At 41.2% G+C, this 27,000-nt stretch overlaps 1 protein-coding gene across 1 annotated transcript in view; it reads right to left on the bottom strand.

Moving 5' to 3' along the window:
* Nucleotides 1–534: 534 nt before the first annotated feature.
* GALNTL6 (polypeptide N-acetylgalactosaminyltransferase like 6) overlaps nucleotides 535–27,000 on the bottom strand; it is a 1,233,119-nt gene continuing 1,206,653 nt past the window's right edge. The window contains exons 11-13 of the mRNA XM_025874463.2: nucleotides 26,752–26,868; nucleotides 17,002–17,151; nucleotides 535–1,827 (exon numbers count right to left, since the gene is read on the bottom strand). Of these exons, the coding sequence (XP_025730248.1) occupies nucleotides 1,660–1,827; nucleotides 17,002–17,151; nucleotides 26,752–26,868 (435 nt within the window). The 3' untranslated portion in view covers nucleotides 535–1,659. The remainder of the gene's footprint in view (nucleotides 1,828–17,001; nucleotides 17,152–26,751; nucleotides 26,869–27,000) is intronic.

Genomic DNA, 27,000 nt, shown 5'->3' with positions numbered 1-27,000 from the left:
ATTCTAAAACCCAATGCTTCTCTATCCTGGACCACAGATACATGCTCATTAACAGAAAAACTAAGCTAAACGGGAACAACAAAAGCAAAATAAAAACTTTTTCTACCTGAAAAAGCTTGAGAAATGTATAGCAAACATGACCCTTTTGTCCAAAGACCCATCCCGATAGATCCCTGTATATTCTTCCCCCACCTCCATAATTATTATTATTATTATTTTAAGAATTTTTTATTTGCCAGAGAGACAGCAAGAGAGGGAACACAAGCAGGGGGAGTGGGAGAGGGAGAAGCAGGCTCCCCGCCGAGCAGGGAGCCCGATGCAGGGCTGGATCCCAGGACCCTGGGACCATGACCTGAGCCGAAGGCAGAAGCTTAACAACTGAGCCACCCAGGTGCCCCCACCTCCATAATTATTGAAAATTTTTTTTTAAAAAAGGTCTTTTAATGATTAAATGTTCCATTTAGTTTTGTAATCATTCCTTTCGTCACCCCTAAAGTATTGTCTCATTAACAGAAAATGGTGTCAGAAGCACTTTATTAATGGAATTTCCTTCTGTGAGCTTCCAAGTGAAACAAAAACATCATTAATATCAGCGATATAAAACAAACAAATTTAAAAAACCCTGAAACAAAACAAATGAAACCATGTCTGTGTTCCCAGCACCGATCACACAGAATCGAAGTGAACCAAGCTGTTTTCTCACACATCACTTGGAGTGTAGATTTATTTGGATTTCAGAATCTCCTAAACAAATTACATCAACCTCACTCCATTTCCTTCCTGAATAAGAAGTACGACTGGACAGACACCAGACTTTTAAAATTCTAAAAGTAATAGAAAAGTAAAAATCGATTTCTTAGGGAAATCCCTCTCTTAAACCTTACACGGTTTTGCTGCTTCTGTGAAATCTTTCTCTTTGGAGTAACTTGGTAGCATAGTTTTTGTTTCGTTTTTAAACTGGATTCATACAAGGGCACTGATTTAGAACTTCAGCTGATGTATGGAGCATGAGCTTTGATGAACAATAGGTTACCTCTGTTCTAAAAGGAAATGTGAATGGAAGTTCGTTTCGTTATGTAACTTGAGTTTTAACATTAGACAGCGCACCCTCGTTTGAAAAGAAAACAACAGAATGGCATGAGCACTCTAAAATCATCTGCAGCACTTTTAAGGGTTAAACCTGCTTAACCCATTCTTAGAGAATGGCACCAGAGAGGACAGCTCACCCCTTAAGCGTGGCTAGTTCTAAACCTGTGGTTTCCTCGGGTTGCAGTCATGCACTCTATTTTCGCCCCCCTCCCACCCGGTTAATAGGATCCATTCATAGCTACTCACTACTGCAGGATTTGACCTGAGAAATGCTAGGATTTATTAACTCAGCAGTTGTTTGGAAAAGTCCTTAAATAATCTTTGCCCTTGGCCAGCAAGGGCACTGCTAGTCTCAAGTTCTCAGATGCAGCTGGTGAGATTCTCGGCCAAGTTCTTCAGATGCAGGAATTTCTGCAGGACAACCTACTTTGACATGGCATTTACAAATCTTTAAACCCGGCTTCCTGGATCTAGGAAATGTTATTCCTGACTCCTTTGACCCAGATGCTGGCTAAAATTTAGTTTTTATAATCTGTAGGTAATCATTCATTCTTCCCTCCTTCCTTCTTTCTAGGAGCTGGCATGGTGGTTAAATTTTTCTAAAACAGTCATATTAATATGTTCAAAAATCCACTGCTGAGTCTCAGATAGAGGGTCACATCTGGCCATGAAAATCTTCTTCTCTGCGGGGTTGCAATCCAGGCAGCTGTTGCTCACAGGATGGAATAATGTTCTGTCCTGGAGGGATCAGAAAGAAAAGAAAGGGCTGAAATAATATATGGTGAATGGTTAGAACCCAAAATATACAGAGGAAGTAAAATATCCCTGTTTATATTTCAGTATATACCCATAGTGTGAAAATGAGACCATCTCCCAAATTAAACAATAGCAGTTTGGATAACCACATGGAGAACAGTGCCCCAGGGTCCACTGGCTGTATGTAGGGACTCCAAGCAGGTTCAGTCAGAAACAAAGAATTCATTCCTTCACCCACCATGTTAAAAAAGCAATCCATCCATTTCCTACTCTGTAGTAAGCATCTTGCTACATGTTTGGGTTTTAAAGATACTAAGTATTTGAGGTTGCTTGCCAAGTAGCTAATAATGTAGCTATTTGGGGAGAGGCACATATACAAAAATGGTAATTCTGTCCATAGCAAACAATGACAGCAGGTGCGTTCACACACACACACACACACACACACACACACACACACACACAGAGAGAGAGAGAGAGAGAGAGAGAGAGAGAAGAACAGAGGAGTCATAATTTTCCTTCCGCTTATGTCGAGCCTCTAATGGGAAAGAGAAATACAAAAAGAAACAGGAACCAAATGAGCTAGGTGCTCAGCTGCCTTCTTCGGAAGATATGGGGGTGGAGATATCTGATGCACAGGCCGTAGCTCCATGTACAAACTCAAATCTCTTAGCTCTGAAGCTTTAGGATCTTCTCCAACCTCCCTTTCTGCCATTACAGCTCTTCCTGTGGTACAATTCTCACTGCTTTCTGTAAAAGGGAGGAATGAGGCAGTATTCACTTTTTTAAAAGAAAGTTGCTAAGTACACGATCAAGCTAACAGCTCTGTGAGAGAAAGCTACTATCAGGTCACCAAGCTTAAGTGGTGAGCAAGCCCACTATCTGAATAGGCTCCAACACACACCTCTTTTTTCTTAAAGTAATCCCTACACCCAGCGTGGGTTTCAAACTCATGACCCTGAGATCAAGAGTCACACACCCTTCCAACTGAGCCAACCAGGGGCCCCAACACACACCTCTTTTTATTGTTCAAGTAGGGAAAAGGAAGTTAATGTAGAGAGAAAAAAATATCTTTCCTTAACTGGTAACAAAAACTTTTGTCTCTTACAGCGTCTATGAAAAAAAAATTGCCAAGAACATGTAAAAAGCGTTCTCAAATCATTGCTTGAATTCCGGGACCAAATGCTATTTTTTTTAAGGAAATGTTCGGAGATTCTGATTATTTTCTTTAACTGGGGAATACTTGACTCACAATGCTTTTACAATGACAGAGTCTCTCAGGCAGACTGTGTAAATATTTCTGGGTTGCTCCTGGATGTTAGGACTCCATCGACCAATATTTAATGTCCTTTTAGGATCCGGATGTTTGCACTGGTTGGCAGTGTGTGAAGGAAGAATAAGGAAGGAGAAAGGCAGAGCCTGCAATCTAGTGCTTGCTTCTGTTTAGTGTAAACAAAGAGCTCGCCTCATACAAAGGCTCATTCTTCTCTTTTGTTTTCTGAAGTTTCCTGGCTTTATTGTGGATTTTATTTTCTTTCCACAAAGAGGTGTCCTTCCCCTTTTCTTCACCTGGGGCTTTCCTACCTCGGCTGCTGTTTGACCTCAGGGGAAGCTCTGAGGAGCTCCCTCCTACTCTGGGTGCGGAGAGCAGAGTCCAGGAGGGAGGCAAGCATGCTCGGCAGCTCATCCCACGCATCTTTCTCTCTTGGGGTGAAACTTACATTTAGAGAACCCTCCTCACAGCTGTGGTGGTCCCTTGTCTGTGGTCTCTTTTGTGCTCACCCTCTTGCTTCCCAGCATCTCTCATGCTCAGTCTCCTGCCCCTAACTTCTACCAGTTTAGCTACATGGTATATTTAAGTCAATTTTTCAAAGAGCATTCCTAAGCGGTTCGATTCCTGAAAATTCTGTGTGACCTACTAAATTCTAATTCACTTTGTTCCACCTGTGTCTACTTCTTTTTCTCCCTTACTTATCTGTATTTTCTTCTATTGTTCCCTTCGTCAGTAGCTCAAGTGGGGACATTTATATGCTCACAGTTTCTCCCCCAAAGCACATATTTCTATGAAAGTTAAAAAAAAAATGAGAAAAGAAAGGAGTAGAACATGGTTTTATTCTCTTCGCTTCACCAGCTTGTGTACTTTAGTACGGATGCAAAAGCCAAACTGGATTTTCTGAACAGTATTTTCTGAGCCATAAGGTGATCATATTTCTCCGAATCTCAAATTGGAACACAGCCTCTGACAAATACAGGTATACGCAGGAGGACAATCAGACAGGATATGCAAATTCAGCACCGCCCTGAAAAATCCAGAATATGTTTTCTGTTATTGTACTTTGTGCTCTCATAGAAGTTGAAAAGTTCAGTTCCCTTAATCCATCTATGGCTGAGAAGCTTCATCAGTAAAATGAGAGGGTGAATGAGATTAATCTGTAAGGCCTCTCCTGGCCATAAAATTGAATGAACCTTTTATTCCAAAGTTCACTGCTGACTGACAGAGACAAGGGACAGGGGATCAAACTAGAGACTATCAACAATACCCAACAGATTGACAGATTGATCATTCTCTAGTTATAGACTGAGCTCTGTTCACCCTTGTCTTTGGGGATGTCCACCAGGTCCTACAGGTGAAGCTTCTGGAGGCTCTGTCAGCCTCCCCAGACCTTTGGAATAGACTTCTGTGTGCTTTGGCAAGTCTGCTGTTCCATACGAATCCTCTGTATTTTTTTATATTTTATTTATTCATTTGAGAGAGAGATAGTGAGAGAGAGCACGAGCAGGAAGGGGCGGGGGGGTGGGGAAGCAGACTCCCCGCGGAGCAGGGAACCCGATGCGGGGCTCCATTCCAGGACCCTGGGATCATGACCTGAGCCGAAGGAAGACATTTAACCAACTAAACCACCCAGGTGCCCCACTACCAGTCCTCCTTAAGAGGTGCTTTTGACTGACTACTCCGGCTGCTCACAGTGTAATAGGGCAAACTACCTCTCCTGTCTCCTCTACCGCTCCCACCTTCCCGGCCTGCTTCCTCCCTGTTGTTCCTGTTTTGGTTTTGCCTAAGAAAATGAGAAATCCTTGAGCAGGAAATGAAAAAGTTCAGATCCAGGACTGTGGCACTGCCCTTCCTAATCCAGTCGGGTCAGACTCAATGCCCAGTTCCGGCCAGTCAGACCATGCTGTGAAGGGACACCTTCCCGAAGCAGGCCTGCGATTTGGTTGGCATCAGTGTGACACTCGTCGACTCGCACTGAATTCAATTAGATTCCATACTTCTACAGGGTCTGAGCTTTGAAGGCCTGAATAAGTTGTAGAAAGCATTCCACGCTGTGTGCAAGGTAATAAAAGAACAAAACACCACAGAGGCAAAGACAATGAAATAAGTGTGTGAGTTCACAATGTGTAGAAAGATGACTCTAAGGATAGAACTCGCACACGGGGGCGGGGAAGGAAGGCAACCTATACTGTGTCAAGGGCTGGGATTTTGCTCTACAGGGGCTTTGGATCAAGTTCCAGTCATGCCACGTCCTCGTTGTGTGACCTTGGGCAGTATTTAATTCTCTGAACTCCAGCTTCCTCATCTGTAAAATGTAGATAATAATATATCCTGCATGAGTTTGTTGTGAGGATAAAATGAGTTAATATATGTAAAATCGCTGGCATAATGTCCTACATATAATAAGTGCTTCCACTCTGCATCTTCCCTTAATTTATTTTTAGTCAGGGAGCATCCCCAATTCTAAAAATCAGAATGTACAAACCATCTGGTCCGAGACCAGCTATTCAAGACCAAATTGCATTCTCTGAAATCTTGGCAAAATAGAATTTGCAAAAATCAGCTCCTGCCTCAACCAGTTCTCCAAATTGGAATACCCGTACCTTCCATTTTAAGCAAAAGGATTTGCAGAACAAAGGTGATATATGGCTCGGGAATGAGTTCTTCTATATAATCATGGTCAGAGTTTGTATATGATTCATGTGTTGCAGTCCTTTGCCTGAAATACAACATGATTCAGGTCAGAGTTCAATAAATATTTATTGAATGCCTTTCGTTTTCTGGTATGTATTAGGAGATTGGCCTAGAAAGATAAGCTGAGGTGCATCTCCTGACCCAAGAAGTGGGGCAGACCAAGAGGTAAACAAGAAATGTATGAAGTAAAAAAGTGCCAGTGAGACTGTGGATGAAGGGGAATAATATGTAAGATATATATTTCAGGGGCACCTGGGTGGCTCAGTTGTTAAGCTTCTGCCTTCGGCTCAGGTCATGATCCCAGGGTCCTGGGATCGAGCCCCGCATCAGGCTCCCTGCTCGGTGGGGAGCCTGCTTCTCCCTCTCCCACTGCCCCTGCTTGTGTTCCCTCTCTTGCTGTGTCTCTCTCTGTCAAATAAATAAATAAAATCTTTAAAAAAAAAAGATATATATTTCATATGTAGAGAGGAACATGGGAAAGGAGAGACGTGATAGCGTGTGCATTTATGCATTCAATTTATTCAACAAAAATTTATGTGGGACCTACTATTTATTAGGTGCTGTTTTAGGTGCCTAGGATATTTCAGTGAACTTTACAAGACAAAACCCCCCACCCTCCTGGAACTTACATGCCAAAGGCAGAGGCAGGGTGGGGGTGAGGCAGTGGGACACAGACAATAAACAATGGGTATATATATATACACACACACACACACATATATATATATAGCCAGTGTGCAAATTTACATAGGGCAGCTCAATGAGGGTACACCTCATTAAGAGGGTGGCATATGGGTAGTCTTGAAGAGGTGAAGGAATTAGCCATGCCAATATCTGGGGGGAAGAGAGTTCTAGACAGAACAGCCAGTGCAAAGGTAGTAAGCAGGAATGGCCACTGGGGGGGCTAGAGGAAAAGTAGGGGGACTGGGATCTGGGGGAAGAGAGTGGGAGGAGGTATGTCAGAGGTAATGGAGAGCTTGCTCATGTGCTGGGGACCAGCAAGTCATTTGATGTGACTGGAGCACAACGAGCAAGGTGAATTCCAGACGATGATATCCAAGAGATACCGTGCAGGGGACTGGGGTACATTGCTAAGGCTTGGTTTTTCCTGTGTTTGTATGAATCTATGTGTCTGGCAATGCTGAGTATTCTATGTAGATTTTCTCATTTTATCTACGTAAACCACATAAGCAATCTGAAGGGATAGTGAATGTGGACAAATAGGAAGCTAGCTTCATTTATTTATTTATTCAACAAATACTAATTAAGCACCAACTGTATGTCAACCAGTGTTTTAGGTACTCAATGAAAGAAAGCAGAGAAAAACCCCTGCTCTCATGGAATTTACTATCTAATATCTAGCTATAGCTTAGTGACTAAAATGGCACAAAAATGTGCAATATAGAAAAACAACTAATTAGCCCATCTTTTCCTATATGTAAACTTGCTGGAAGAGCTAGAATTAAATCGGAAGATAGTTTGTTGAACACATAGTTTGCAATAGTTAACATTACTTGAACTCTTAAGTGCCATGTGCTAGGTACATTTAAATTTTATTGAAGCATTACAACAATCTTCTAAGATAGAAACTATTATTATCCCCATTTTATGAATGAGGAAACAAAAGTGCATAGTAAGGAAGTTTTCCAAGATCCCAGAGCCAGGACCCACATGGGAGCCAGAACCCCAGTCTCTAATCCCACAGGACCCAGAGCCTCTGCTCTTAACCTCTAAGTTTTACGTCATCGCTCTTCTTGGCTGAGCCAACGAGCAATCCTATTCCACCTCTACCCCTGCTCATTAACAAATACTAATTTAAATTTAAATACTAACTGAAATTGTTTATAGTTTTTATTACTTAGATTCTTTTTTGTTAGTCTAAATCTTGGCAGGCATTTAATTCAGGAAGCCTTTATCCTTATGTTAGAGCCTGGGATAGTCTGCGATGGAGTCATTCTTGTTCTGAGTGACCAGAGAATGGCAGTTAAGTTTGTTAGGATATTCTTAACTGACAGGAATATTGCTAAGTTACTCAGAAACAGCAAAAGTTAGAAGGTCGTGACAACTAAGTGAGACATACAAATAAAAACAGGATGGGAAGATAACACTATTGAAAAGGTAGCATCATTGTTGTGCTGAATGTATTTCCCTCCTGGGTGTTAACCTCTTTCTCAGTTTAATCCTTCATTTGAATCGAAGATCATAACTTCTTAGGGTACAAGGACTTAAGTCTCCCATTACAAATGGGAGTAAGATGTAGACATTGTGCATATTGTTTTCAGCAAGGTATTTGAAAAGCCTCTCTTTGTTCTCTTTTGGCAAGCTGGAGAAATGTGGGCTAAAAGAAATAACAATTAGGTAAATTTGTATCTGGTTGAGTAACCTCATTCAAATGATGCTCGTTAATGGATCAGTGTCACCTCTATTATATGACAGGGGGCTCAGTTCTTGGCCTGGTGCATTGGGATCCACAACTTAGAAGAAGGCGTGAATACATGCAGATCCAATTCATGGATGGAACAAAACTCGTTTGATGGCTAGTAAGTTAGATCAATGAGTCAAAACCCAGGTTGAGGTGAATCTGGTGAGATAGAATTTAAGAGAAACAAATGGATAGCTACACAAGTATAAAAGATGAAATATACAGGTAGAAGATTGTAGAGATGCATCTGTGTAGCAAAATGAGAAAAAGACTGAGTTTTTATACTGAAAATTCACTAAAAAGTTAAGTATGTGAAGTTAAGGTAGAAAATCAATTAACTTAATCATAACAAAGAATGCTAGAAACAGATTCTACTCGCTTTGGTCAGAACACACCTAGAATATTGTGTTCTGTTCTGGGTATCATGACACTTTCTAGAACTATTTGGAGTATGTTAAGAGTGCGTGTCCAGGAAATTGAGGTAGATCCAAATTAAGTCATATGAACAGTAGCGGCAGAAAATCAGGCCATTTAATCAGAAGTAAAGAGTAAAGATAGGGCAAGCGTTGTTCAAATATTTGGGATCTGTATTCAGTGAAACGGATTAAACTTAATTGGTGTGGTTTCAAAGGCCAGGGAAGAACTTTTTAATACTTGGGACTGTCCAGGAATGAATGGGCTGAACTGGGATAGTGTGACTGCCTAAGTATGACCACAAGTCCAGGATTTTGTAGTGGGGCTTCATATATATAACCCAAGTTGAAATACATGCCTTTTAATTAAACTTTTTGTATGTACTTTCCTCATTTTTGGTCCTAAATCAATAGCTAACCAGAACACTTTAAAAATAAGAACCTTGTGGCCTTCCATCTGGCATCTTTGGGGACCAGAAGGATTTTATGAGCTGGGAGGCCAAAGCCCTGGCATATATCACAAGTTACAATAAATAGTCAAATGTAGGCACATGCCAAGAATTCCGCCCACTCACTTTTTAAACTAATGTGACTGTTGCAATGTTATCAATTTAGCCTGAAAGGAAACTTCTCATCTGTACTTCCTGTTTGATGTTATTTTTAAGCCCTTTCTTATGGCAGTTAAATTACAAGAACACCCCAGGGAGCAACTAAGAACAGTAATTTAAACCTTTCACTTTTGGTCTTTGGGGAGGCTGTGTATGTTGTCCTGAGACAAAAAAAAAAGTGTTAAGTGTTTTGTTTTTTTTCTTCCTTCTTTCTTTTTAACTGAAGTATAGTTGACACGCAATGTTATATGGGTTTCAGTTTACAACATGGTGATTCAACAACTTTATACCTTATGCTGAGCTCACTACAGTGTAGCTCCCATCTGTCACCATACAACACTGTTAACGATACCATTGACTGTATCCCCTCTGCTGTTCCTTTCATCCCCATGACTTAGTCATTCCATAACGGGAAGCCTGTATCTCCCACTCCCCTTCACCCATTTTGCCCATTCCCCACCCCCTCCTCTCTGGCAAACATCAGTTTCTTCTCTGTATTTATGGGTCTGTTTCTGCTGTTTGTTTGTTTTTAGATTCCACATCTAGGTGAAATCATATGGTATTTGTCTTTCACTGGTTGACTTATTTCACTTAGCATTATACCCTCCAGTCCCATCCATGTTGCAAATGGCAAGATCTCATCCTTTTTTATAGCTGAGGAATATTCCATCATATATATATATATATATATATATATATATATATATCTGACAACTTTTTTATTCACTCATCTATTAATGGACATTTGGGTTGCTTCCATGAGATATGTTAAATTTTATCCAGCACATCTTGGGGTTTATGAAGGAGAGGATCATATCAATAGTTGAACCCAGTAGTTCTTTAAGCTATTTAAAAAATGCCTATTTAGGAACTTCTCTATATTAGATATTAAGCAGGATATACGGAAAGAAAAGAAAAAGTTCCTGCCCTCAGGTAATTAACAATCTATAAAGGGAGACTAACTATGTAGACTACAATGTTCCTGGTACAAAAGAAGAATCAAAATGGTATAGGAATACAAATAGGGGGGCAAATTCCAACTAAAGCAGGAGGGAGGAGTGGGGTAAAGATAGTAGGTAAACATTGGAGCTAGTAAAGGGATTCTCCATCTGGCTGCCCATGAGAATGTTTTAGGAGCCTTCAAAAAATATCAATACCCAGGGCTCACCTTCTAGGGAGCCTCAGTCAAGCTCACCTTAGGTCAACAGCATACTGCCTTAAATGTACCTTTACAATACCCTGGAAACTGTGCTTTTGTAATGTTCGATATGTTGTTGATATGAATGTTCTTCCCCTTGGTCAACATTTTCTTGGCTATTCTTGGCCCTTTCATTTCCATATAAATTTCAGAATCGGTTTATCAATTTCCACAAATAAACCTGCTGGGGTTGGACTGATTTTGCATTAAATGCATATACCTTTTTAAACACTGTTATCTTCACAATGTTGAGTCATATCCTTGAATATGATAGATCCCCCCATATAGCTTTCAATTCCACTTAGTGATGTTTTATAGCTTTCTGTGTAAGTGTCTTTCACCTCTGTTGTGAGATTTATTTTGACCTCTGTTGTGAGATTTATTTTGCTTTTCATGGTGATCAAATGAAATTATTTTTGAATTTCATTTGCTATTTTTTTGTTGCTGGTATATAGACATTTGTTTTCCTTGTATTTACCTTGTATCCAGGACTATTCTAAAGGTACTTATTAGTTTTAATAGTTTGAATATATAATCTTTTGGATTTTCTATATACTATTTCATCTGTGAATTGACTGTTTTATTTGTTCCTTTCCAATTCTCATACTTTTTATTTTTATTTTTTTTTTAAAGATTTTATTTATTTATTTGACAGAGACAGAGAGAGCACAAGCAGGGGGAGTGGCAGGCAGAGGAAGAGGAAGAAGCAGGCTCCCCGCTGAGCAGGGAGCCCGATATGGGACTTGATCCCAGGACCCTGGGATCATGACCTGAGCCGAAGGCAGACGCTTAACTGACTGAGCCACCCAGTGCCCCTCTCATACCTTTTAATTTCTTTATTTTGCCTGATTACTCTGCATAGGCTATCCTGTACTATGTAAAATAGAAACGATGAAAGCAGATATTATATGTTATTCCTAGTCCCTGGAGGAAAGCTTTCACATTTCACCCCTAAGAGTGATGGCTGTTGTGGGTTTTTGGATATCCCTCTTATTAGATTAAGTTAATTTATTTCCATTAGGTTACTTTCTGTGTGGCTAAGACTATCTAGTCTTAGATGGTAAAAACCTAAGGATTCATAGATAGACTCATGAATATTAGGCCCCTTGACTTGTGACAAAGGTGCTACCTCCATGCAGCGGGAAAAAAATGTCCTTTTTAATAAATGGTGATTGATCGATTAGACATAAATATGAAAAAGGAATCAACCCCATATTACACTGCATACATAAAAATATTTCATGGAATTATATATCAAAAGGTAGAAGATTAAACAATAAATCTTCCAAAGATGACTTAGAAGACTACTTTCAGGACTTTGGTGTGGGCAAAAATTTCCTAAACAGGACACAAAAGACACTAATCATAAAGAATAGCTCTTCCTCAAGATATTCCATAGAGAACAAAGGAAAGAAATCAACTGGAATAAGATATTTACAATATGTATGTCCAACGAAGCACTTGTATCTTTCTATCTATCTATCTATCTATCTATCTATCTATCTATCTATCTATCTATCTATTTCTATCTATCTCTCTATCTCTCTATCTCTCTCTCTATCTATCCAAAAGTCTGTAAGAAAAAGCCAGATGACCCATGTTAAAAAATGGCCAAAAGACTTAACAGGTCCTATACAAAGAAGATATCCAAAGCAGCTAACAAGCATGTGATATCACTCTACAACCACAAAATGAAAAGAGGAAAAGAAAAAGAAACAATGCCAAGAGTTGATCAAAATGTGGAGCAACTGGATTCTCATGTAGTATCTGTACCCTGCCCATAGCTCTTCAGGCCTCACCAATTCAGGGCATGCTGGCCCAACATCCCTCAGTTGGCCACGGTATCTCACTCCCTAAGGGCTTTCTCTGGTTTCAAGAACAATTCTGTCTGTCCAGAGATGTCAGAGAATAAACTCCCCTCCTCTTAGGAGTAATCTTAACCTCAGGTTGACTAGAGTGCTGTATAAATATCCCAAATCCCTTGCTCTCTGACACATGCTCTATACCATTTCCGGAGATCTTTAGTAGGATTGAGTTCTAATCGCCCACAGTGGTACTTGCTTTATAATTCACCCTTTATTGGCTCCCATCCCTTTCTCATTCACTTACCTACTTCCTACCAAGATTTTGGGGTGCATCTCCCAAATGAAATGCCCTCAAATTGTCACTTAAGGTATACATCTAGAAAAATCCAAATTAAGATATATATTATATATCTTATATATATATTATATATATATTATAATCTATATATACTCCAATAAAATTTTAGTTAAGAAGAAAAAGGCGATAGCTCTTAAGTTTTGGGGGGTGGGTAACAGTAGTTAATATTGCTTAGGATAGGTTGCTGTGAAATGTGGTCTATCAGGATACACTTTACCACTATTTTCAGCGTACAAATTGCATTTGTCAGCCATATGAATATAAATTTGATCATGTGGTCAGAAACTGCTAATTTTTACATGGTTTTGCCCACTTAATTATCATCCCTCTTATGTTGATAAGGAAGTTGAAAATCATAGATGCAAAATGATTTATTCAAGATCACCGTTTCAGGATGAATTAGGATGTGTTAGGCTTGATAGGAAATCATTATGATTACCAGATTGTGAAGGGTCTAGGATAAGAATTGTAAGAAGGCACTTTATCTTCTGCTTAGTGGGAAACCAAGTAAAGTTATAAAACAGAGGAATGTAATGACCAGATTTTGTAGAAACTCCCTCTGAGTTCAGGATGGAAGATGGGTTAGCGAGGGAAGGGACAGGAAGCAGGATGACCCTTGAGGTAGCTCTGACAGTCATCCAGGGGTAAGAGAGGAAGAGCAGCCAGTGGGGTAGGGGCTGTAGACACGGCAGAGGGGATAGATTTTTGAGATATGGGCGGAGGGTGGGGGGTTTGACAAGTCTTAGCGACTAATTAGATATAAGGGTAGAAGAAGAGGGAAGAAAGTTTTTTGTTTTGTATCAGTTGATCATTTAAATATTTTCACTGTCACCAAGTCATTGTTTTTGTAAGAGGGGTCCCCCTAGTGGTAAAAGGAAACCAAGAATGGGATTCTTTACCCTTGGTACTTGTGTTGTGGGACGTGATTGTATTACTGAACCTAGTTAGTTACAAGGCTATAATTCCCCCACCTTTTTTTTTTTTTTTTTTTATGGTGGCAATGACTCACATCTAAGAATAATTGAAAGCTGGGTGGTGGGGTTGGGGGCAATGGATATAGGTGTTCAAAAGGTACAGACTTCCAGTTATGAGTTCTGGGGATATAATGTGCAGCATGGTGACTATAGTTAATAATACTGTGTTGTATATTTGAAAGTTGCTGAGAGAGTAGATCTTAAAAGTTTTCATCACACAAAAAATTGTAACTATGTGAGGTGGTGGATGTATTAACTAAACCGATGGTCGTGGTCACTTTGCAATATATACATATATCAAATTATTACATTGTACACCTTAAATGTACACAAGGCTATATATGTCAATTATATCTCAGTAAAGGTGGGAAACGACCCAAAAATCTTCCTGAAAGAAAAGTACATCTGAGAGCCAATGGCTGCCAATGGGTCAGAAAGTGGGGCCTGACAACAGCCTTCGCCCACTCAAGCAAAGGAGCTTCAGGCCCCCTTCCCTCTCCAAGAAGTTGCCATGTAGCTGGGAGGAGGGGTTGGTTGCTATCAGTGGTGCTGAATCCAAAGGGCGCTGGGGAACTCTCGTAGGAATACTGATCTGATTTCTTAAGAGCATGGCAGAGGAAAGAGTAGAGGCTTTAACGCCAAATGCACCTGAATCTGAATGTTGGCTCTAGCGCAAACATGCTAGTATCGGTTTTTTCCTCTGTGAACTATACATAATTGTACCTAGGTGGTTGTGAGGTTTGAGGTAATATGTGTAAAGCACTAGCTCAATGCCTCCTTAACAGTTGGAGATGATGATGATGATTACCTCTGGAGCTTAGGAGATGGCCCACTGCGGTCCTTTAGGCAATTAGGAGAGTCTTAGGGATCCTGTTTATTCATGAATATGCTAATAAAAAGAGGGAGCTCCAAAGCTGCCTCAAAAGATGCTAAGCTCTCTGGAAGCCTCCAGGGCCAAGTAGTGCATCTAAATAGACAAGGTAACACCCCAGAGAGGCTTCTCTGTGCTTTCTCTCTTTGTGCTTTGGGAATAACCTACGAAATAAACAAGCACTTTCAAAAACAGGTGCATTTGAATAAGCCTGAGTCATCATCGACCAGGATGAGATATTTCAGAAACTTTCCATTTTGAGCCTTAGGCATCTTCCCGATTATGTATAAATACCTTGCTTGTTATATAAATACATAGTGAATGTAACTTTTTGCCAAGTAATGCAAGGCCAGCAGCTACAAAAGCATCTGAGAAAGGAGCCATAGCACAATTGTATCCAGTGGGTCCCCTTCCGGAGTCCCTTAGGGTCCTGGAAAGGTTTAAAATGTTAAAACTGTAAGAGCTACCTCTTGAAATCACCACAGCCATTTTTTTTCCCACTCCAGGAGCTCTGGGTGCATGTGTATTAGTTGGTTTTATCCATCTGTAAGCTTTTGTAAGCTCCCTAATGAAAACAACTGTATTTTCTTGGCTTAATTGCACGTTATTGAGTGTTCTGAGTCTCATGCTGTAAATGTGCAATAATGAGAAATGGTCTGTTCATCAGGGACAACCAGCATACTAGGTGAATGGTGAATCAGGGATTTTATTGATGTGCCCAGAAAGGAACTTCTTAAAGGTCAGCAGTTGGTTAAGTGACTGCCTTTGGCTCAGGTCATGGGCTCAGGTCATGATCTCAGGGTCCTGGGATCGAGTCCTGCATCAGGTTCCTTACTCAGTGGGGAGCCTGCTTCTTCCTCTCCCTCTGTCTGCTGCTTCCCCTGCTTGTGCTCTCTCTCTCTCTCTCTCTCTCTCTCTGATAAAAAACAAAACAAAACAAAACAAAACAAAACAAAACCTTCAAAACGTTTCTCTAAAAAAAAAATATAACCAAAGAAACAAAACAAAACAACTTTCTTATTGCGTTGCACATAGATTGTATCATATTGAATAACAAAGAGGGCTTGGCAAGATTAATCATTTATGATGCAGTTCATAAGGAAAACAGAAGGATACAACTGATGTTTTATACTTTTTCTGGACACAGAGTCACCATCTGCCAGAGGCCGTGGCGGGTGGTGGTATGCAGAGGGAACTTGTACAAATAAGTCTGCCTTTGAGTATGATTTTAGGTGCCCACCCCTAAAGAGTGGATACCAGAAAGCTTATTAAGTGGGGGAACAAGTATGAAAACCAGTGGTCCCCCATATTGATTCTCTGCAGAGTCTTCCCTTTAGCTTTCCGTAAGTTTTACCTCAGCCACAGGATAGCCAAATCTCATGATTAAAACTGTGAGTATGACATTTTCTGTATAGTTTAGGAAGTCCTGCCCTAAAAACCAAAAAGGTTGAAAAGAAATTTGTGTGGTATCCTAAAAAGTTTTCAAAAGACAACGTGATGAAGATACTTTAAAATAAAAAATTAATTGCTTTTTATCAACTCAATAAAACGTGTTTTTTATATTTGCTTTTGAACTATTCTTTTTCTATCATTAAATGTTAACTTTATACTTTTTTAAACCTAAATTCCCCAGATAAGTTCTCCTTAGTTATCCTTGGGCAGGATTTTGGCCAAATTACAAATGGGTCAGTCTGTAGAAAGGTCATGACAATTGCTCCTACATGAGTGTGGATTTATGTAAATCTAATTGTCTTTACCCAAACAGCTCCCAAGCAAATGAGACTGAGATAGAAATAAATGGTCATAAGCGTGTGTGTGTGTGTGTGTGTGTGTGTGTGTGTGTGACTTGAGATTCTTAAAAATTACACATGTGTACATTGGTTTATTGAGGACATGGTCTCTCCATTTGGTAGTTGTCTGGGCTAAGACTAGTCCCTTCATTTGCAGTGCATGTTCTGGGTAAAAGCCATTTTCCTTCCTTCCTTCTTTCCTTCCTTCCTCTTTCTTTCTTCTCTTTCTTTCTTTCTTTCTTTCTTTCTTTCTTTCTTTCTTTCTCTCTCTCTTTCTTTCTTCTTTCTTTCTCTCTCTCTTTCTTTCTTTTAAAAGATTTTATTTATTTATTTGAGAGAAAGAGAGAGAGAAAGCAGGAGCAGGGGGGAGTGGTGGAGGGGGAGGGAGAAGCAGACTCCTCCCTGAGGAGGGAGCCCGATGCAAGACTCCATCCTAGGACCCTGGGATCATAACCTGAGCTGAAGACAGACGCCTAACCAACTGAGCCACCCAGGCTCCCTCAAAGCCATTTTTCATTCATAAGTGACTGTGATGGGTGTGCACACAACGAGCAAAGCCAAAAGCAATGCCTCTTGCAGCACACCCTATCTTTCCTTTAATCTTTGCTCTTGGTCTCCAAATGTCTGAATCCAATGTGTGTACTTGTGTCTGGGTAACAATTTAAATCAAAACAGTGTGTTAACAAACTTTTGAGGTAGAAAACCTTAAGCCCAGCAGTTTGAGAATGCATTCAGTGAGCTGAGTCTTACCTTTCTGTATCCCCAGAGCTGGTTCCCCTTCATGCCGTGACAGTCATAGAGAGTGACTGCACTGTTGTGCGAGATTGCATCGAAGCAGAATTTTCGGGTGTGCAGTGGCTCACCGGGTCGAATATCTTCTCTCCACCCAAAAGTAAAGAGCTAGCAAAAACAACAATAGCAGAAAAGCTACAGTGAGCTTAATTTGGAGAGTCTGAAGGAGGGGGGAGGTCTTTTTAGCAATGCGGAATTTGTGCTTTGTGATTTATCAGAAAGGAACTCCATCTAGGCATAATAGAGGTGTTGAAAAAGGCACGTATCAGAAAGCTCTGTAGCAGCAACAGTGGAAACTTTGGCCTGGGCTGCCAAAAAATACAAATGAGGGGTTTCCAATTAGGTCCCAGGAAAAATAACAGAGCGGTGGCATGGAAATAAAAGAGAGAAAGGGAGGGAGGTGGGGGGAGTGGCAAGGTGGAAGATGGAGGGGTAAGGGAGGGAGAGAAAGAAGCTCTTTAATGAGGCTCTTTACATTCTTCATTTAGATAAAATGTTACTGGATCAAATGCTATGCAGTTAGCTCAAATAAGCAGATTAACTGCAAAAAGACCAGGAGCCGAGTTGAGCTGGATGGATGCCAGCAGTTTGAAAAATTTTATTTAAATAGAAGCTAAGCTTAATGACGTCAGGAATAGGCAAATTAATTTTTTGGGGTTGGTATGAATAATTCAGCGGGGCAATGTAGAGTTTTGGACTGTAACACACAGTAAGAGATACAGTTTACACACATACACAGATTCCTCCTTCCCAGATGAAAACAGAAGCTTCAGGAAAGGATATTTATCCTTACTGCTTTTAAGGGACTCTGCTATTCCATCCAATCTTTTCCTCGTTTAGTCCATTCTATCTTATCCATCCCATTCTATTATTTGAAAAATGCTACTTTGGAGGCCCTAAGTGGATTTTAGAATATATTGAATTAAGAAAAAAACACTTCTGTAAGGGTGTATTTTTTTATTATTTATTATTTTTTATTTTTTTAAAGATTTTATTTATTTATTTGACAGAGACACAGCGAGAGAGGGAACACAAGCAGGGGGAGTGGGAAAGGGAGAAGCAGGCTTCCCGCGGAGCAGGGAGCCCGATGCGGGGCTCGATCCCAGGACCCTGGGATCATGGCCTGAGCCGAAGGCAGACGCTTAATGACTGAGCCACCCAGGCACCCCTGTATTTTTTTTTTTAAACAACATATTGCAACTTTATTAGATTTTCCTATTTTACTGGCTGTTTGGACTCAACAAAGGCCTTAGTAACCTGTCACTTTAACATCTTCACGTGTCACTGTACAGAACACAAAATCTGATGAGATGGACCCAGTCAACCTGTCGAACAGAACAACTGTTAACATCACAGCTGTGGTCATGTAGTGTTTTTATAATAATTCAATTGCAAACATAAAGATAGTGTCATGTGCAGGTTCTCTGCTGCTGTGTAAGACCTCATCCACAAACAGTTTACCAGACCAGGCCTAGTTAATACAGATCCCAAAAGATGCCATGAACAGGGAAGGCAAAACTCTGCCTCATATTTAGGATGAGCAAAGTAGCAAGTCTATGAAGGGGACTTTCTTGAGTTTGAGCTGGTCAGCCATCCGAGGAGTTCAGTAGGAGAAATTCTCAAGGAAGTGGGAAAATAGACTAGATGAGACCTATGCTTTCTTCCAGTTCTAAAATTTCAGTGAGGTTATGTAATTCTTACAATAGGGCCGACTTAAGGCGGCCTATGTGAGGCCAAGCTGTGAATTGCAAGACAAAGAGCTGTCCTGTTGATACACAAGCCAGCAGGCTGCTGAGCTATGTATAGATAATACATTTGGCACCGACCAGGCCCTCAGAATATTTCAGTTTTTCCCTCCCACCTGCGTAAGAAAATGTAGAGAATCTGGCAAAATACCGGGAATGGCTACCAAAAACAGGGACGTGGGGGGCAGACTGCGGAAAACTTGAAACACTGGGCTAAGCAGTCGGAAGAAAATTGGAAAGAAATGCTGTAAATCAGACATAGGAAAGTGGATTGCCTGTGTAATGATGAGTGACTATATTCTGTTTTCCTGCAAGACAGGACACAAGATAATGCTTTACCTAGAAGGACGAAGGTTTTAGGTGAGGGCTGTGGAAGAGATTCAGGAAGAGGCGTCTTGTGGTCTTTTTTCCTACAGCTCCCCTTCCCTCCCCACCCATATGATGGTAGACTGAGACATTTTTAGACTCATTTAAATCCCCTGCAGGACAGAGACTTATCAAGGAAAATGGCGATCAGCTAGGTGTTTCTGATTCCATCACTCTCTTCAAGTCAGAACTCACTAGTCCCTTGGCTTCTGAAATACTGGGTTCCTGTTCCCCTGTTCCTCTATCTTGCTCATGTCCCTCTTGGATCTGTCTTCGACACAGGTGCTGCTTAGGGTTCTCCCTTGGACCTTGTCTTCTACCCCTGCTGGTTGCTACTGTGCATGCTCAGTCCAACTCTCACCAACACACTGATAACTTATCATCTGTGATGTATCCAACTCCATGTAGGATTTCACACCGCATGCCCCATGGACATCTCACATTCAAAATATCCTAAATTCAATTGATTTTCTTTCCTTCTAAGCCTGTTCCTGCTCCTTTATTTTGTTTTAGTCGGTGGTCATAGTATTCACGTGCCAACCTGGGAGTCTTTCGTCTTTTAACCCCTTTGTCTCCCTCACCCTCATTCTTTAATCAATTAGCAAGTCTTACCATTTTTGTCTCCCAATATTGCTGGAAGAAGTCTCTTCCTCTCTATTTCCATTATGTTTGCTCTTAATATTTCTTGTCCGGACTACTGAAATGACTTCCTGATTGGTGTCTTTCCCACCTTCCTTCACAACCGTTTGACTATGTTACCTTTTGGCCTAAAATCTCACCATGTTTTCGCATAATCCTTAAAGAACACAATACAAACTCTTTAATGATGTGGGAAACAAAGGCAGAAGAGAAATTATTAAATTTCCTTACTACCTAAAGGCTACTGACAGGTCCGTGAAACAGGTAGAACGACCTTCTTCTAGGGACTCAACTGCCTCCATGTTGACACTTTGCTAAGGGCAAAAGGAATCCTAACGCGCCCCCCCACCCCCTGCCCCGATCCTGTAAGCCTACTTTAACATATAAAAGTTCCTTTAGAAATTTCCTTTATCTCTACCGCACAAGATATGTGTTGGCAATCACCCTCCAAGCATATGGCCCACCAATATACATCCGAAGGGTCAGATGACTAAGGTTTTATTAGACAATAATAAATGACTTTTCCCAACAATAGCTAGCCCCCTCGAGGTCCTGGAAACCTTGCTTCCAAAATTCCTTAGAGACTTCCGCTATCCCTCACCCACTCCCAACTTGAAAGTACACAATGCGCCGCTCCTCATGACCCCAGTGCCGTTCTTTCTGCTCCCCGTGCTTTAATACAACCACCTTTTTGCAACAAAGACACCTCAAGAATTCTTTCTTGGCCATCAGCTTCAAACCCTAATGTCTTTCCTACATCATTTAACATATAAAGCATTTCCCACAGTCTGGCCTTTGCCATTTTCCTCCAGCTGCAACCCTTTTCCCTTAGTTTATGTTCCAGCAACAACAAAACATTTGGAAGTTGCTAAGAGAGTAGATCTTAACAGGTCTCACCACCAGAAAAACAAATCCTGTGACTATGTGTGGTGATGTGTGTTAGCTAGACTTCCTCTAGTGATCACTTCGCAATATGTACAAACACTGAATCATTATGTTGTATGATTGAGGTTAATATAATGTCGTATGCCAATGATATGTCAGTTCAAGAACATTTGTAAGTCCTTGCGCTAATAAGGCTGTATTTTCCCGTCTGTGACTTTGTTTGTGAGAGTACCTGTGGTCAGGAGGAGGCCAACATTCCCCAGCCAGCCTAGTTCATGCTCATCAGTTCTTTGAGGTTCAGTCCAGATGCCCACTCATCCAAGAAGCCTTCCACTTCAAACCCTTCATTCCTTCTCATCCTTTACCTTATTTCATCATGATCATCCATCTATGTCTCTGTATGTCTCACTAGACGGTGAGAACCTTAATGGTTGGAATCATGTCTTTCTGATCTCTGCATTTCCAGCATCCAGAACAATTCATGATGTATAATAAATGTCCAAGAAAATTTCTATTGGATAAATGAAAACTTGCACTCATTACATTAACAGGAAGTGCATGGGGATAGCTGACAAGACTAATCAATTAGTTTTTTTAGTCCTTCAAATGAATTTGTGCTGTTTGTGTCCAATCACAACAATGTCAACAATAATATTATTTTTTGAACTTTCATCTTCAGTGATTCTGGACTTGGTTACGTATTACTGAAATAGAAACTTCCTGTCCTACAAACCTGTCGTTGGCACTGATTAAGTCTTAATTTCACTTAAATATCACATTTCCTTGGTACTGTAAGGAGCCCAACCCATGCAGGAACTAGTGGTCTTGATTGGTTTTTCCATTTCCCTCTCTGCCTCAGCTTCTCTTTTTGGGTACACATAGAAGGCTAGAGCTGAAAGGGACTGTCATCATTACCTAGCACAGTTCCTTATTATACAGTTGAGGAAAATCAGGCCTGGAGAAGTTAAATGGTTGGTCGCCACCACACTTCAAGTGTTCAGTCTTATGTGTTCTTTTTTTTTTTAATTAATTAATTTGAGAGAGCAGCGGGGGTGGGAAGGTGGGGGGCTTGAGGGAGGGGCAGAGGAAGAGGGAGAGGGAGAGAATCTCATGGAGGGCTTGATCTCATGACACCGAGATCCTGACCTGATCTGAAATCAAGAGTACCCTGCTCAACCGAATGAGTCACCCAGGCCCCCTGGCTTATGTATTCTTTTTTTTTTTTTAAAGATTTATTTATTTATTAGAGAGAGAGAGAGAAAAAACAAATGAGCAAGTGGGGGGAGGGGCAGAGGGAGAGAATCTTCAAGCAGTCTCCCTGCTAAGCGGGGAGCTAATGCAGGGCTCAATCCCACCACCCTTGAGACCAGTACCTGAGCCGAAACCGAGTTGGATGCTTAACTGACTGAGCCACCCAGGCGCCCTGGCTTATGTCTTCTTTTATAGACGGTCTTTATTTCTTTTTTTTACTTTTCGCTTTCTTAATTTTTACTTTTCTTATTTTTCATTAAAGGGATCAGCTAAGTACAAAAGAATTCCTGTGTTAAAGCAAACATCAACAAATTCTTCTCTTGATAGACCTATTCATCTATTGTCCCAATTATATCCCAGGGCTCCTTAGGGCACTTTTATTCTCGTTCCTAGGTTTGTCATTGTAGTGCAATAATCATTCTCAAATTTGTAGATTGGTTGTTAGCTGGTAGTTTCCACAGTGTTTTATGCTGCATCATCATCATCATCATCATCACATGGTGATTACTTTCCTGTACCCCAAGTGACAGTTCCAGATTATATCAACTGCTTTATTCTTCAGCACCCACCATTAGCTAAAATTTTTCTCTCTTATGTCTTCGAAATGCTTTCTATTGCCATTTATCTTATCCTAATGGCCATGTCAACCCAATCAGGCACCAAGGCTTTCATTCATTAGGCACACTTTCTCCTGTGCAATTTCATTGAACCAGAAATGAGCAGACATTATGAATGTATTTTCATTGTTTGCATGTGATGATGTTATTGTGACATTTATAGTTTGTCTCTTACCTTTGGACTGTTCCTTACTGATGGAAGGATTTAGATTTCCTTCAGGCTTCCTGTACAATAACTCTTGATTTTTTTTCCAACCTCAAATCCTCAGTTTTAGAGTAAATTGACGTTAATCTCTCCACTTGCCACTTTTAAATATAGATCCAGAATGATACATAACTAGTACTTCTTCGCTTTACTATCAATGTGGTATGTGTAATGTTGCCCGGGTTTATACCGTGTCTTATGAATAAGCTCAACTAGACTTAGTACTGCAAATATACTTATCACCCTGAGCTTGCTACCTGATTTGAGAAGATTGAAAATATTTTTCTCTCCGTTGGGTGGTTCTATTTTATTTCCTTGTTATGCGGTTGGCAGAAATCTGAGGTAGTGCATGTTCTAGTCAGTACCCAACTCTGTTCTGCGAGTGAGGCTGTGTATCCTGGGAACCGGTCCTTTACCGCATACACGGACTTGCTCCCATCTCTGTGCACATCTCCACTCCAGGTCTTGCGAAGGGAGACCTGCTTCCTCAGCAGGAGGAAGGCCTGCTCGGCCACAATACTTCCTCCCCAGCATGAGATCAGAGTCTTCTGCCCGGTCCAAACTGTAGGCCACTTCCTCCCTTCCCTTTCCCTTGGACTCCAAATGGCATTTGGAGGGTATTCTTTCCAGACCTTACAGTCTTATTAAGTTCGCTCTGCTTTTTCTTTCTTTGTCCCTAAAGGAAACTGAAAGCCAGCACACCATGCTACAGTGATCTCAAACAGCTAAATAGAAGGCCCTGGAAAAGTGAATCACACAAATTGCTTCCTTCACAGAAGCCAAATTAGACATCACTGGTGTTCTGCAACAAGAGCCATTTTCTTATAAAGGTGCTTCAGTGGACGATCCTTCATTTCCCATGTAACTATTTTGTTTATTCATTTGTGTTTTATTTTTGCCATTTGTTAAAAAGGATCATTTCAACGCTAATAAGTGCACCTTGTGGTCTTTGAATGCTGTTGAATAAAAAAGAATACCTATAACTTTCCTGCTCTGATATACTTCTTTTTTTCGCCCAGACATTTTAATTTAAGTGGAGAAGAATGAGTCTTAATTCATATAAGTCACTGAGTAATACAGTGAATAAAGCTTACAGCTAATTATCGGAAAAACAAAGCAGCTTGTCATGTTTTAATCACCAAGCCAATATATGGTAATACGTATTTCAAAGATGATTCATTTTTAACCTCCTGTCAACTTTGTTTAATCTCCCTGTAGCTTTGTTTTCAGTATCTCTAGAGACCAGGAATCTTTTCTGTATTAACTGGTCTTTTTGTGCCTCATATAGGTGTCTGCTTGTCTGGTGCTGCCCTCTGGTGACCATTTTTTGAATTACATGAGATAGATTTTAGCAGTTCGGCATGAGGAGGGAAAAAGAAACCATTTTTATGCAGTGTAGCTGGTTTTATTTACATTTATTTTAGGGATGTCAAATAAAATCTGTGATCCAGAGCATATTTCGTTCTAGAACATTCCAGGGGATAGAACTATGAAACCTGATTCAGGCATTCAGGCAAGGCATACTTCCTATCAGATGGCTGGCTAGGTGTGTTTCCTGGTTGGGCTGCACAGGGTAGAGAGGGAGTTAGCCCAATAGACATAGATTTTCCATATGGCATACTTCCTTTTCTTTTTTCTTTAAAAAAGTATCCTTTTCCACTCTAAATGTGGGTCCTACTGATAGGCCTCTGAAGCCTTCTCTCTTGCTCCTAGGGGCTGAAGTCAGAATTACTTCTTGGAGGTGACAGGCCAGACTATTGCTCACATCCCTAGTAACATTCCTGTGGTGTTTACCGAAGGAGATGGGGGAAGGAGGAGCAAGTCAACTTTTGCTGATATTCATTCCCATCAGTAAATCCTGGAGCTGCAGAGATTTTTTATTAAAAAAAAAATTTTTTTTTAAATTTATTTGAGAGAGAGAGAGAGGGAGAGCACAAGCAGGGAGGAGGGGCAGAGGGAGAGGGAGAGGCAGAGGCAGACTCCATGTTGAGCAGGGAGCCTGAGGTGGGGCTCGATCCCAGGACCCGGGGATCATGACCTGAGCCGCCGGCAGACGCTTAACTGACTGAACCACCCAGGCGCCCCTGCAGAGCCTTCCTTAAAACCCATCTGATAGGTGTCTGCACGCTGCAGGATATATTTGAGTGAATGATAAATAGTATTTGGTTTTGGCAGCTGCCTTGGATCTGAGAGAGTTTTCTAATTTAGTGTTAGTATAAAGTGGTCCGGGGGAGGAGATGTCATGAAGCAGAAGGGAAAGTACCTTTATTTTGCCCCTACCACACGAGCAAGATGCTCTTATATTGTAGACACGGTTTATTCTCACAATAAACCTGTTTGTGGGGTGAATATTACTGTCCCTATTTAGAGGAACCCCAGCTTGGAAAGATGTAACAATTTCACAAGGTCACACAGGTTAAGGGGGCTGCAATCTAGGTGGGCCTGACTGGAAGGCCCACGATCCTTCTGGAACACCATGAGGCTGTGGCTCAGAGTGCAAGGGCCAGATGACCGATCGGGGAGGGGCAGTGTTGGTTCATTGACTGTTGGCGTTAATTCTGCGCTGTGCTGCGCACTCGGCTCCCCGCGGCGTTCCCAAATCACGGTGCTCTGCACTGTGGTGTTGGCCACATGCGGGGTCGGATGGGACAGCGGGGGGAGGCCAGGGCGGGGGCGACATGATGTAGCTCCGCGCACCGGAACGGCTCTTTAAGATCCTAGGCCGGGCATGGTTTGTCTTCACTAGTTTCCTATACAAGATGGGTCCTTGAGGACCATAGCTATAGGAGAGGACTCAAGCCTTACTGGAAACTGCTTGTCTACTGTTTCCGGTTTTCATAAGAGAGGCATTTTGGAAAATTCTGGAAACAAAGCACAGGCAGTTTATGCTGCCCTGAACGGGGGACGTGGCCTTTCGCAGAGGGAGGGGGCAGTAGAATAGGGAAGGGGCTTTACCTGTACCTGCATATTTTATTCTTTTAAAAAATATAGCACGAGCTGCAGATCCTTGTTCAGTCCGTGTAATGACTGTGCCGAGGTGTGTTATAATATTTTTTACAGTTTCCTATTTGATTTTTTAAAAAGATTGTATTTACTTATTTGTCAAAGAAAGAGACAGCACGAGCAGGGGAGCTTCAGGCAGAGGCAGAGGGAGAAGCAGGCTCCCCGGGGGAGCAAGGAGCCCCATATGGGGCTCGATGCCAGGACCCTGGGATTATGACCTGAGCCGAAGGCAGACGCTTAACCGACTGAGCCGCCCAGGCGTCCCCCTATTTGATTTTTCATAATTAAACATTAAGAAAATAAAAAGGGGCAGACACAATTCCACCCACTATCTTTTCTCTTTTGCAAATGACACAGTGTGAGGAAAGTCCCTTATAAGAACCATCTGTTTTCAAAGGGGGTCAGGAGTCACAACTCACTTAATAAACAGAATTGCCCTGAAATGCTTTTCAATCAAAGGCATTAAATAGGTCCAAAGTATCCCAGGAAACCCATGATGGGCTGTTACTGCCTCAAAGTTGTCCTTCATGTGTAGGATGACTGACTGCTACAGCAACAAGAGGGGTATGTAAACGGTTCTTTTCAATATATCGCCAGAGGGGAAAGCAAGATGAGATAAAGTCGCAAAAAACATACAAAATAACAGAGTCTTTCAGTAAAACTGTGAAATTTAGTTGGAAGATTACGTAGCACTCTACAGGCTTTTCCTGGTTTGAAGACTACCATTCTGGGGAAGGAAATATACGCCTAGGACTTTTCTACCATCCTTACTACTACTTAAAGCACATTTTTGTACACGATCTCAATGGATTATCCCAGCTGCTCTGAGAGGAAACAGAAACCAAGAAGGTAAGTAATTCACCAAACAACAGGGCTGGTTGGTGGCAGAAGCAGGACCCCACTGCAGGTCTGACCCGTCCCAGTTAGAGATCTCACCCTACACTTCCATGCCTGCCTCAGCTCCGCTTGCTCCTGTCACTTCTGGTTGCGAACCTACCTGTTCATGAGACCATGTCCTTTCAGAACCATCCTTGACACAGATGTCCAGCCTCAGTTCAGTGCCTGTGGCTCCATGCTTGCTGTCCACGCAGAGATTTGCTGCCACGTTTCGAATCTGTGGAAAGAAAAAAGAATGAGCATCGGGCTGGTTTTTCTTGCACCCCTAGCTCCTGGCAATCCTGGTATAGATTCGGTAGTTATCTTTTTAATCTATTTGAGAAAGAGCAAGGGGGAGAGACAGAGAGAG

The sequence above is a fragment of the Callorhinus ursinus genome, unplaced genomic scaffold (assembly GCF_003265705.2).
Source record: "Callorhinus ursinus isolate GAN/ISIS: 27379988/994484 unplaced genomic scaffold, GSC_fseal_2.0 scaffold4, whole genome shotgun sequence".
Taxonomy (NCBI): Eukaryota; Metazoa; Chordata; class Mammalia; order Carnivora; family Otariidae; genus Callorhinus; species Callorhinus ursinus.
Note: the sequence above shows the minus strand (reverse complement) of the source record. Positions and strands in the feature narration are given on the sequence as shown.